This window comes from Elaeis guineensis, chromosome 5, assembly GCF_000442705.2.
Source record: "Elaeis guineensis isolate ETL-2024a chromosome 5, EG11, whole genome shotgun sequence".
Taxonomy (NCBI): Eukaryota; Viridiplantae; Streptophyta; class Magnoliopsida; order Arecales; family Arecaceae; genus Elaeis; species Elaeis guineensis.
The window spans coordinates 106,743,563-106,756,271 of NC_025997.2; the positions used below are offsets into that span (position 1 = coordinate 106,743,563).

The following is a 12,709-nucleotide window of genomic DNA, read 5'->3' on the forward strand; positions in this document are numbered from 1 at the left end:
GGACACTGTATTTTGATTTGTTATTTGAACTAAGGTTTGATCATTAAGACTAAAATTTATTTAACTTTATGTGTATGATGTCATGATGAGAAGCCTTGTATGCTTATAAGAATAGTTTCCTATGAGTATGCGGCGATTGCCATGACCTTCGACTCACAATTTTGGATCAGGGGCGTGACTGTGTGAGCAGGAGAGTTCCCACAGACGGTGCCAATATTATGGTCATAGGTCAAGGTGTCGAATAGCTCGGATGGTTGGCTTATGCCTCCGCGCTTGCATGCATGAGATATTGTCCGTTTTGACCTCTGACACTGTCGCACAGGACCTCATGGTTTTGTTCTTTAAAAAGCACCTCATGGGGGAGAGAAGGTTACAATCCATGTAAGCCATACTTTCTCTTTACTCATAATCGATGTGGGACTAAAGATGCTCTCTCTACACCATAATGTTGCTGTCATGGGTCAAAAGGTCTGATAGCTCGGATGGTTGGCTTATACTTCTGCACCCGCATACGTGAGATATTGACTGCTTTGGCCTCTGGCGCTGTCGCATGGGATTTCACAATTTTGCCTTTTAAAAGGTATCTCATCGGGGAGAGAAGGTTTCAATCCATATAAGCCATACTTTCTTTTGACTCACAATCGATGTGGAACTAAAGATACTCTCTCTACATTACAACACAACCTCCAGTCAAGAGAGAGTATGTATGGGTAGAAGGCATTTTCACAGACGGCACCAATATTGCGGTCATGAATCAAAGGGTCGGATAGATCAGATGGTTGGCTTATGTCTCTGCGTCCGCATACATGAGGTAATGTCTGCTCTGACCTCTAGTGCTGTCGCACGGGGTCTCACGATTTTATCTTTTAAAAGACGTCTTACGGAAGAAAGAATGTTTCAATTCATATAAGCCATACTTCCTCTTGACTTACAATCGATGTGAGATTAAAGATGCTCTATTTACACTACAACAGTCTTCACACAAAATAGGGCCAAATTCATGCGAACTGATCGTTATTGGGCTGAATTGCCTGGAACTGCTCGATTTTGAGGGTTTTGGCTTGGTAAGGGCTTACCATGGACTCGATTAGTCCCTCCTCGATAATTGTGCGAGGAAAGGTTATCAAACCTTTTTCTCCATTTGTTTGACCTATGGGCAGTGCAAAATATGAGATATCAAGCCAAAATTCTATGCTTTGGCATGATTTTGTGATATGCACATGATATGCATAGATCTTAGTTAAATTTACATGATGACACGGCTTTTTATTTTTTACATTTAGTTATTTTTGATTGAGAATATATTTTAGATAAAATGGTAATAGAAAATAAATAGTATGTTGGATTCCAAAAAAATAGTAACTTGTTTAGAATCTAACAAGCTATCTACTATCTTTTTGATAGTAGTTTTATTGTTTTTTGACATATTAATTGCTGCTTGCACAAAAGCCAAACTTTTAACTAATTCCTAGATAATTAGGCCATTAGTGCTTAATATGGCTGAGAAAGTATATATGATACTTCTATCAAAGACTACATTAGGTAGAATTTAAATTTAATTTACAAAGTTTTATTCAACCTAGATATTATTTTTAATAGAAATAATAAAAATTTATTATTAATTCAAAATTTATGAAATTTCAGTAGCATGTAAAGATATCGTGGACAATTTTTTTGGAGCATGCATTATATTTTTTGATAGTTATGCAATTTAAATATTTTTTTAAAAAGTTAAAAGATATTAACAAAATAAAAAAGAAAATTTAGAATTATATTAGTATAGTTTAGAAGTAATTTCGGAGGAAACTAACACTTTTTAGGATTTTTTTTTTGGAATTTCTCTAAATTTTTTGAGTAATAAAATTAATTAATCCATAAAAAATTAAAGATAATTCGTAGATGCATAATGATAATTTATATAACCTTTTAACTTAGCAGACACTAAATATATTGGTCTATATGCACGACAATATGTGTCTGAGATTGAAATGTCTTTAGCAAAAAGTAGATCTAGAATATTAGGACCCAATCTGCAATGACTTTGTATATGACAAGGAGGATCCTATGTTAGGTTGGCTGAAAGGCCAATGAGCCCAGCTAGAGCTTGATAGACGAGGATCACCCCCTAGGCTAGCTAGTCTCATAGATGAGCAAGCTGGGATGAACATAGAGATCTGCATGGGTAGATCGACAAATGCCACATCCTCAGCCAACCAAAGCCCGGTATGAGTATGTGATACAGTATAGGGAGTGGTAGCATAGGGCAAAGGAGGACACCATAATATATGGAAGAAGGGGACTCGAAGGTTGTGGATGTTGTATGAATCTGGCTGATGAGATGGTGCATCAAGTGGAAATCCTAGACATATCAATATCACCGATACACGAGTCATCATTTAATATCGAATCATATCATCCCATGCCAGATTATACCGATGTATATATGCCCTCTGTATCTTCATATTCGAGTGGGAATAATTCTTCAGACTCTCAATCAGAGTATGGATTGGACCTCATTCAATCCTGTCTTAGATTTTCTTTACTTTACCTGGGAGAGCAATAGTCTCGGCATAGCTATCTAGGACCGATAAGCTAAGCCACCAGGATCTTGGGTGGATACAATGCCAAGACCAGAGTCAAGTCCTACGGGCCGACTAGGAATATAACTTGGACATGTACAAGGGACATGGACACTCGACTTGGAATTGAACAAATGCATGCATGCTGCGTTTCCAATTTTAATACGGGTCTTTTACCTTTTCAATGTTATACTCAATCAATTAATTAACATGTATTACATAGTCAAACCATTCTTTGGGCATGACAATAAAAAAATGAAACATATTATAGTTAAACATCAAAAAAGCAACTCAAAAACATCTTATTTTCACTCAAACCAAAATAGAAGAAGCTTAAATACCTGGAAAATAAATACCAAAAAATATATATTTTTTTGGGAATACCGGTATAGTTCAGTCCAGTGCCATCGAAACAAAAATATGAGAATTGTTAAGATTTGACACCTCGAGATTCGATCCAGATTGAGCCCACAGCGAGGTCCGCGAAGAAAAACGGAGTCCAACGAGACCAAGATTACATCAAACGGAGTCCGGATGGCCAAGATACGCATGAGAGAAGTCGGCATAGAACTCGAAGCGATGGAGGACCACCGGTGGGCCGGTGGGGCTTTGGCGGCGTGGCTGCGCGCAGCCCAGGCACGGTAGCGCACGGTTGGGTGCGGCATGGCACTGCCCAGCGCACGGCACCCAGCCCAGGCCCAGGCGTGCAGGGTGCAGCCCAAGCCCAGGCACGCAGGGCGTGCGGGCCGGCCCAGGCCCAGCGTGCGGTGCCCGGCCCAGGCCCAGGCACGTGGCACGGGCTGGCCCAGGCCCATGCGCCCGCGAACGTGGGTTCAGAGCCCGTGTATCCCGGTCCACGGTGGACCGGGCGGTCCACGACCGGGTGCGTGGACCGGGCGGTCCACGACCGGGTGCGTGGACCGCGTGGGCATTTCCCATGCATTTCTTGCGGTCCACAGCACTGTTCCGTGGACCGACGCGTGATCGGAGGGTGTGGGTAGTTTTTGGCCTTGATCCAATGGTCCGGGGCTTGATTTGGGCTTGATTAGAACTCCTAACCCTATTCTAATTGTTTTATGTTTATTTCTTCTTTCTTCCTGTTGCATCGCGCGGTATCGAAAAGGTCCTGGGAGGTGGTATCCTAGCAAGACATCCATCCGACAAGTGGTATTAGAGCGAGATGGTACAAGGATGCAAATTGCAGCGGTGGTGAGCAAGACTGAAGATGGAGAAGACAGGATCAATCAAGATGGAGATCAACAAGTTTGATGGAAAGAGCAATTTCTCCTTGTGGCAAGCAAGGGTGAAGGACGTGCTCATCCAACAAGAGTTGATTGATGTTCTCTTGTACAAGGAGAAGCCGACCACCATGGAGGTGCGGGATAGGAAATGGCTACGGATGCAGATGGTGAGTACCAACCGTATATACCTAGCGGATGAGGTGGTGATCCATGTGCTTAGTGAGACTTCTCTGACAGTGTTGTGGTCAAAGCTCGAGGAGTTGTACATGGCGAAGTCTCTCACCAACACTCTCTTCCTTTGGAGGCAGTTCTATTAGCTGCAGATGACTGAGGGACAGAGCGTGCAGGAGCATCTCAACCACTTCTAGAAAATCTTCACCGACCTCCTCAGCGTTGGTGAGAATGTTGAGGAGAAGACCACGGTGCTGGTTTTTCTGGCGTCGCTTCTCCCTTCGTACGAGTCCTTGGTGACTGCTCTCTTAGTGGGGAAAAGCACTATCAAGATGGACGAGGTCACCTTGGTGATACTCCAAAATGAGGTTCTCAGAAGGGAGAACCCAGCTTCGAGCTTAGGTGGCGGTAGCTCAGCTTTAGTTGTTTCTGGAGGAGCAGGAGGCGGTAGACGGAGCCATAGGAGATCACGACGAGGACGGTCCAAGTCCCGAAGGGATTTGAACAAAATTAGGTGTTACTGGTATGACGAGTTAGGGCATCTAGCCAGAGATTTCTCTCAACTCAAAAATCGGACGATGGTTGCTGTAGCGACAGCTAGTAGCGATTCAGAGAGAGATGTCCTGGAGATATCTGACGAGATATCTACTTTTTTTCAGTAATGGATATTAGATTCTGCATGCACCCATCATGTATATTGTAGAGAGGAGCAGTTTGACTCCTTAGAGAATAGTGAGAGTACTGTTTATCTGTCGGATGGATCGAGTTGTGCGATCAGAAGCATCGGGACGGTCAAATGGAGGATACATGGTGGTGTAGTTGGAAGATTGGGGTAGGTCCGATACATACTCGATTTCAGACGAAATCTTATCTCACTGAGTAGATTGGATTCGAGAGGCTACAGGACGGTAGCTGGTGGAGGAATCCTGAAGGTGCTACGTGATGATAGGATTATTCTGGAGGGAAAGAAAGGTAGGAGAGGACATTATTACCTGACAGGGAGCTCAGTGCGAGGTAGAGCTTCAAGAGTCAGGTGGAGCCCAGAGCGAGGTGGAGCTCCACGTGGAGGTGGATCAAGCACGAGACAGGAGACTCAGGAGGACGAGAAGCGACGTCGCAAGGTGAGATTCCTATTGTCGCAGGATGATGCCCTGAGCAAGTCTTAGGTCAGGAGGAGCATAGCATACGATGGAGATGGGATCGAGCAGCCTAGTTCGACTCTCATGTTTGTCCATCCATGATTAGCAGGCGATTGCCTCAGGGCATAGGGGCGAGGAGATTCAGAAGCTCTCAGAGTTAGGAGGAGGCCGAATATCGAGTCGAAGTAAAAATTATTAGAATTTGATGTCTCGAATTTCGATCCATATTGAGCCCACAACGAGGTCCGCGATGAAAAATGGAGTCCAACGAGACCAAGATCACCTCAAACGGAGCCCAGATGGTCAAGATACGCATGAGAGAACTCGGCACAGAACTCGAAGCGGTGGAGGATCGTCGGTGGCCGGCGGAGCTGCGGCGGTGCGGCTGCACGAGGCCCAGGCACGGCAACGCACTGCTGGGTGCGGCCCCACGCGCGGCATTGGGCCCAGGCCTGGGCGCGCGAGACGTGTGGGCCGGCCTAGGCCCAGCGTGCGGCGCCCGACCTAGGCCCAGGCGTGCGGGGCACAGCCTAGGCCCAGGCGCATGGTGCGGGCCGGCCCAGGCCCGTGCGTGCGAGTGCGGATTCAGAGCCTGTGTATCCCGGTCCACGATGGATCGAGCGATCCACGATCGGGTACGTGGACCACGTGGGCATTTCTCGTGGTCCACGGCACTGTTCCGTGGACCGGCATGCGATTGAAGGGCGTGGGTAGTTCCTGGCCATGATCCAATGATTCAGAGCTTGATTTGGGCTTGATTAGGACTCCTAACCCTATTCTAATTATTTTCTGTTTATTTTTTCTTTCTTCCTGCTGCATCGCGCAGTATTAAAAAAGTTTTAGAAGGTGGTGTCCTGGCCAGACATCCAACTTACAGGAATGATTATGGATGAGTGGTCCACGTAAATTTCATTTGCATATGCAATTAATTGTAAATTCAATGACTTTTGCATATCCTCAATATTTGTAATACTCATTCATCACCATTGAAAGTTTCATGGTACTGTACTTTTCATTTTTCTGGTTCCATTTAATTGGTGATTACTTAATGGATGAACAACTTTTCTGGTACTTTTCTTTCTTATTAAAATAGTTTATTTTGCTTTATTTTTTCTATCATTATATTTTAAGTCTGCAAAAAGATTCTGTTAAATCTTGTTAAAATATGATCTCAATGGTTGCAAATATAGAAAACCATTTTATAGCTAGAGACAAGCAAAGTCTATGAAAAATGAAACTTGATTCTCCCATCACACGATGACTATACATTATTTTGCCAAGCCCGTAGCTCTTAATTTCAGAATTCAGCGTTATTGTTGCTGTTGTTATTTTCTGCGTTCTCCTTGATCCCTTTATCTTCCTCATCTTTTGCATCACCAGTATTAGAGCTATCTGCTGTTTCAGTTTTCTTTTCAGTAGTCTTGCTTTGATGGTCATCAGTGTTGCTGTTAGCCTCGGTTTGTGCCGGGTCTGATACGGTATTAACAGTCATTGCTTGCTCAACGACTCCATCTTGTCCCTCAGCATCACTCTTACTGTTGTCAATTGAGTCAGCAATGATTCTGCCTTCATCATCATCACTCTTGTTCTCATCTCCATTTCCGTGAGGGTCAACAGACTTTTCCTGTTCACCATCTGTGGATGTCAATTCCTGTTCATCTCCCTTCTGTGCAGTTTCATCCAGACTGTCTTCTTCATGATCTTGCAAACCTTCACCACCTTCTGGATTTTGTGTTTTTTCTTGTGAATCATCAGGCATTTCTATATTCCCAGAGTTGGAAAATGAATCCTGCTTTTTATCATCAAATTCACTTTTATCATCAGTATCATAGCTCAATCCTATACCATCATCAACCTGCAACAATTCTTTGCTTTCCAAGTTTGTCTCTGAAACCTCGTTGCCATGAGAATTTGTAACCGTTTCGATGCTCTCATGTTGCGGAAGAAGCATCTGAACTTTACTCCTTGATGCATCGCCATCATCCCTTCCATCTCTTGCTCTTGAATTTCCTGTGACTTGAAAATTTTCAAGCATGTTCGGCTGACTGTCACTAAAATCTGTGCTCTTTCTGTAAATTTCCTCTTTACTAGTATCTGTGCTTTCTTTCTTACTTACTTGATTTTCATCAATTTGAGATATCTCAAAGTGCATGCTGTCATGCTTCTCCAATTCTTTTTCTTTAGAGACTCTCTGCCGTCTTCGACTCCTGGTTTTCATCCTTCGACCACGTCTATGCCTCATTTTAGCATCCTCATTTTTTACTGCCACCTCCAGGCCTGCAGAAGTTAATTGCTGTTCATTTCCATTTTGTAGATTTTGAAGTTTTTCTGCATCCCCATTTTCAGGGACATGTTGTTCTTTACCTTCTATGTCATTGGAGTTTTCACCAGTTTTTCCATCACCTGCACTGCGAATTTGTTTCCCATTTGTAGATTCCAACGCCTGTTCTTTAACCTCCTCATTGCTTCTTTGATCTGTTTCTTTGCTCTGTGCAGAATTTTCACTCCCCTGAGAAACTTCAAGCTTCTCCAGCTGGTTATCTCCTGAAACTCCTGCATTTGGATCAACGCTACTTCCAGTTTCTTTCTTTAAGCCTTCATCCTCTAGATTGGTTTGGAGTGTTGTCCATGTTCCTTCTTTAGGAATATCTTTGTTTTGGTCACTAGCTGTTTCATTTCCAGTGTTAACTTGTTTTGTCTCTATCATGGTACTCTCACCTCCAGTAGTTGAACGTTCTTCCAATTGCACATCTTCAGAAGTCACATTCTTTTTCTCGTAGTCTAGAATATTGCCATTCCTGTCGACATTGTTTGTTTCTGCAGCAGTATTCTCGGATGGCTGTAGGCTTGAAAGATGATGCTTCATTTCTTCAATTTTGGCTTCTTTCTCTTTCAAAAGTTCTGTCAGATTTGATATCTGAAGATTTGATGCAGCGGATTCTGCTGCCTTTTCTGCTAGTCCATTTATCTGGTTCTGTTTCTCCTCAAGGGCAGCTTCCAAATCTCTGTGTGTTCTTTTAAGATTGGCAATTGTGCTTTCTGTTTCTATAAGCTTGTTATTAAGCTCAGCTTTTTCGCTTCTTAAAGAGATTGCATTGGCTTTGAAGACCTCCAATTTCTCTTTTATTTCTATTTTGTTCTCTCTTTCTTTCTGTCCATCAACAAGACAAGTCAATGAGTACGATTAATCTAGAGCTTCCGTAAGTATAATAAGTGAAAATACCAATATAACTACTACTGGTTAATTATAGCACAAATTTTTGAATTTTGATCTCTCCTGTCCTCCTCTGTTTGTGTGTGCATGTGTGTGTGTGTGTGTGAGAGAGAGAGAGAGAGAGAGATGTGTCTTTGGTTCAGATAGAAAGATCAGAAGACTGGACATCGTTTCTTACTTATGTTTAGTTACATCTTTTCTGGTTTGGTAACCAAACTGGTTGTACTAGCTTTCCCACCAGGTTGAACAACTATCAATATCTGAATCATGGTCATTATCCATTTTGCGTTAGGATCTTTGCGGTTGCTTAACAATGATCTGTAGCCTTGAACATTCCTATATTTATGAATGAACTGGTCCTTGTGCCTGTAGCTATGAAGTATATATCTGGTATAACCATGCTTGTTCTAATTAACTATACAATTATAATGAAGTGATTATTCTTACCGCAAATGCATGTGTATGCACCTGCATTCCCCAAGTTACTGAATGCAACGGGATTCTGGATGGATGTGATTTGGTATGTTGCTTCATGCATTCTATTTGGGAACATAGACACCAAAACCATGTTTTTAGGAGATCATAATGCTCCCATGTATCATTTGAGATGTGCATTTTCTTGCTCAACCACTTGTGCTGATTGGCTGATGACAATCATTGTTGATGGACCATATACTTTACATCGTAGTTTAGTATATCATGCGCTCATGCATATATCAAGATTTGTGATATTGCGTAAGCAAGATTTATCAACTTTGATGTGCATTGCTATTGTTTAGATGAATGTGTATCCATCAAGCTTACATTTTACGGAAACATTGAATGCAGATGAAGCCTCTTAATTGAGGCCTTTCCATACTTTATTGATTTGTTTCTTTCTTTCCCAAGCTCGGCTACCTTCTTTTTCTGGTTTTTTCTTAATCAAACTACTGATTTGAGACTATTTTATGTCAACACTCATGAATGCATCGTTTACAAGAAGACTAATGAAGATGAGAAAGAATGGACAAGGGACAGGAAACAAGCAATCTCCCAAGTGGAGCTTCATGAATGCCATTTGGGAATTTGCGTTGTAGTAGAATAAATGTGCATAAAATTAGCTTTCAACGGTGTCAAAAGATTGATTGGTTACTAATATGTTTCCATTCTTTTGACTGATTACTAATTATGTTTTTATTCTTTTGATGAAAGAAGATCATAATCTATACTTAGGCTAAATAATTGATGATTCAAGTTGCAAGTTTTCTGATGTTAAAGACTTCTTATGTAATCAAATATTTCATAGTGACCTTTCACTGTGTTTTGACCTTAATGGCATGTCAGATTCCTTAAGTCATAATGCAATTATAAAATATAGTTAGGTTTAGAGCCCTCTCCCAGATAGCCCTAACCCCCTTGGTGGAGGTGGGATTTCTCCCTTGATGGAGGTACCATGGACTTTACCAGCTTACCTGGAAGCAAGTTCCTAATATAACCTTATAAAGAATTTATGACAGGAATTTTATTTTTAGCATTTTTATTATAATTACTGATAACTATAATTTTGCCTATGCATAAGTTTCTAAATTCCATTCTTAAATTTCCTCTTTATGACAGGAATTATATTTTTAGCATTTTTATTGTAATTACTGGTAGCTATAATTTTTCCAATGCCTAAGTTTCTAAATTCCAGTCTCAAATTTCCTCTTTCTTACAGATGTAATTGCTTGAAATATTTTCCAAGCAGTCTTTTTGTAATCAATCTAATTCCATCAATTCTCAAATTTTGAGTTCTGATTCCAGTCTCGCTATTTTCTGTATTTTTCTTTAATGTAATGACAATAGTTTTTGTTACTAAATGCAATTATGAGATATTCTTACTTTTTGACAGAGCATAGTCTTGATTAAGATTGTCACCACCAAGCTCATAAATTTGCATTTTTATTTAATTAGTGATTTTAACATTTATGCTAACATATAAGTTTCTAATTTCTAGTCTTTGATTTCCTCTATCCCATTGATGTAAACCTCCGGAAATATTTTTCTGAGTTTTTTTTGTAATTACTGATTTTTATTAATGCTTCAATTTTTTTTTTCCAGTCTTACATTTTCTCTCTATTTTCCAATGACAAAATGCCAACGGCTTTTGTCACTAAAACCTGAGATAACATAAGAGAACAAGCTTATCTTTGGTGTAAATGTGCTGGTGGAAATCCAATGTCAAGATTTCGGACTATGATGATGAAGAATTGCATGCATATTTTGAATGTTAAATGTTAATACTTGTTAACAATCTAATTGAGAGTGCAACTAGTACAGATGTTCAGGTCATTGGTGGTTATTACCAGTGGCCTGGTTTGACCTTCTTTTTCATCAGCTTTCAGATGTGGATTCCTGATTTAAATAATTCAAGTTGACCTGATCTGTTTTATAAACTGAGGATGAGATCTAGAAAGATGCCAGTCAACTCTATTAGAATATCCTTTTTAATTTAGTTAGCCTGTGAGAGTTTGTGCCACTCCTCAATATATGTTAGTCCCAATGCTTTCAAATTATTTATAGAGTGGAATCAGAATGCAAACAATGATTGTAATTTATTCTCTTAAGAACCATTGTAGCAGGAACAGTATCATATTCTCTTTCATAAGACATTGTAAAATTGAAATTTGAAATTGCCAATTGTCATTTTCAGTGTTATCTTCAAAATTCTGATCAGCTCTAGAACTAAAGTTTCAGTGCCTAACGCATTTGTCTTTCTCAGCTATTCCAAATTTTGATTAGTACTCATATTTTTAAACAAAACTAAATGCAAGTTTGAAGTCATGATCTGAAACATGAAGTGCTGTTTACACCAGTACATTTTCAAATGAGATTACGACAGACAAGGAAAAATTGGTGTTTCTTATAAGATTACAGTCATCATGAATTTTTTTCTTTTGGTGGGAATGTGAATACCTGTAAGAGAAGCTCAAGAGCAAGCAACTGTTGATCTCGGTCTTGGAGGAGGAGGCTGAAGACACGCCTCTCCCTCATCTTGTGGAGCAGAACAACGCCGAGCACTGCCGTACTGAGTGCCAGCAGCAGCAGCATTCCATATGGCCTCTTCCTGTTGTAGCCTGCCATCTTCTTGGTCTTGAACCTGAACTTGGATTCCAATCTCATGATCCCTTCACTTCCCTTCCCTCCCCTTCCAATTTTTGCTCTAAATATTGGCTTCAAGGAAGATGTTTTCTTCTTTTAAAGTTGCAGCAAGATCAAGGAAAGGAGGGTGCTTTTTGTTTGCTTTGTAGCTAGAACAAGAGTTCTTTCACCTAGGATGGAGGAAGGTCCAAGCTTTGCAAAGATGGGTTGTTGTTGGGGGATATGATTAAGACACCTATTTCTTATATACAGTTACAAAAATTGGTCAATGGGGGCTCTCACTTAATTGTTGTCTGCTGACTACTAGTGAGGTGATTTGGTAATTATATGCAATGTTTTTCAAGGTGGGTAGATCTTGAAAGTTTAACTATCCAACCAATTTATCTATTATTTGGAGAATCACCCAATCATATGGTGTTGGCTTTTCTAAATCCTTGTTTCCCAAGCCTTTTTATTTAGGACTATTCATGATGCTATGCCAAGTTTTTTCATAAATCTTTTTGCAGTATCTGTTAATGTTATGTCAGATCTTTCTTTCTTCTAATACTTCCTTTTTTAAGAAAAAAAGACATGAGTTAATAGCACCAAACCTATTGATTCTCCATCACTTGCGATCGCAACTTCATGCAATTTCTAGGGCATGTACTCTTTTTTCAATCTATTCTTTTTAAATTTCACTACAAATCTATCTTACTATTTATATTTCTGCCACAATTAACTTGTTTTCTTGAACTTTCTATTGCCTATTATAGACGTAAAAATTATAGTTGAGCATGTTAAGTACTATATTAGTAAGGTATAAAATATATGATGGTAGCCTTATTCACTGTTTAATTTGTAGATGTAATGATTTAGGTGAATGGTCCTTGATGGAAGATGATGATATGAAAATAAGGCTAATTGAACCATGGTTACATGATAATTGAACCATGGAAAACTGAATAAATCAGACTTTTTATATCCAATGAGCCTTGAGCATTACAACTTGACAATACATGCATATACATATGCGTGCATCTATATCTGCCGTTGATTACTGATTTATAAGAACATAAGCAAACATATTTAATTATATGATAATTGAACCATGGAAAACTGAATAAATCAGACTTTTTATATTCAATGAGCCTTGAGCATTAGAACTTGACAATACATGTATATACATATGCATGCATGTATATCTACAGTTGATTACTGATTTATAAGAACATAAATAAACATATTTATACACATGGACACTTAAAG

General features: G+C 39.9%; 1 protein-coding gene across 1 annotated transcript; it reads right to left on the minus strand.

Moving 5' to 3' along the window:
- Positions 1 to 6,294: 6,294 nt before the first annotated feature.
- On the minus strand, positions 6,295 to 11,702 carry LOC105045421 (uncharacterized). Its single transcript, XM_010923694.3, has 2 exons — positions 11,279 to 11,702; positions 6,295 to 8,281 (listed from the first exon to the last, which is right to left on the minus strand). The coding sequence occupies exons 1-2, from the start codon at positions 11,483 to 11,485 to the stop codon at positions 6,428 to 6,430; spliced, it is 2,061 nt and encodes a 686-aa protein (XP_010921996.1). The 5' UTR covers positions 11,486 to 11,702; the 3' UTR covers positions 6,295 to 6,427.
- Positions 11,703 to 12,709: the final 1,007 nt, after the last annotated feature.

Bases quoted from the DNA above. Each gene is read 5' to 3' on its own strand.
- LOC105045421 (XM_010923694.3), bottom strand. From the start codon at position 11,485: ATGAGATTGGAATCCAAGTTCAGGTTCAAGACCAAGAAGATGGCAGGC. The intron at 8,282-11,278 runs GTATTCACATTC...GTTGATGGACAG, and splicing joins CTCTTGAGCTTCTCTTACAG to AAAGAAAGAGAGAACAAAAT.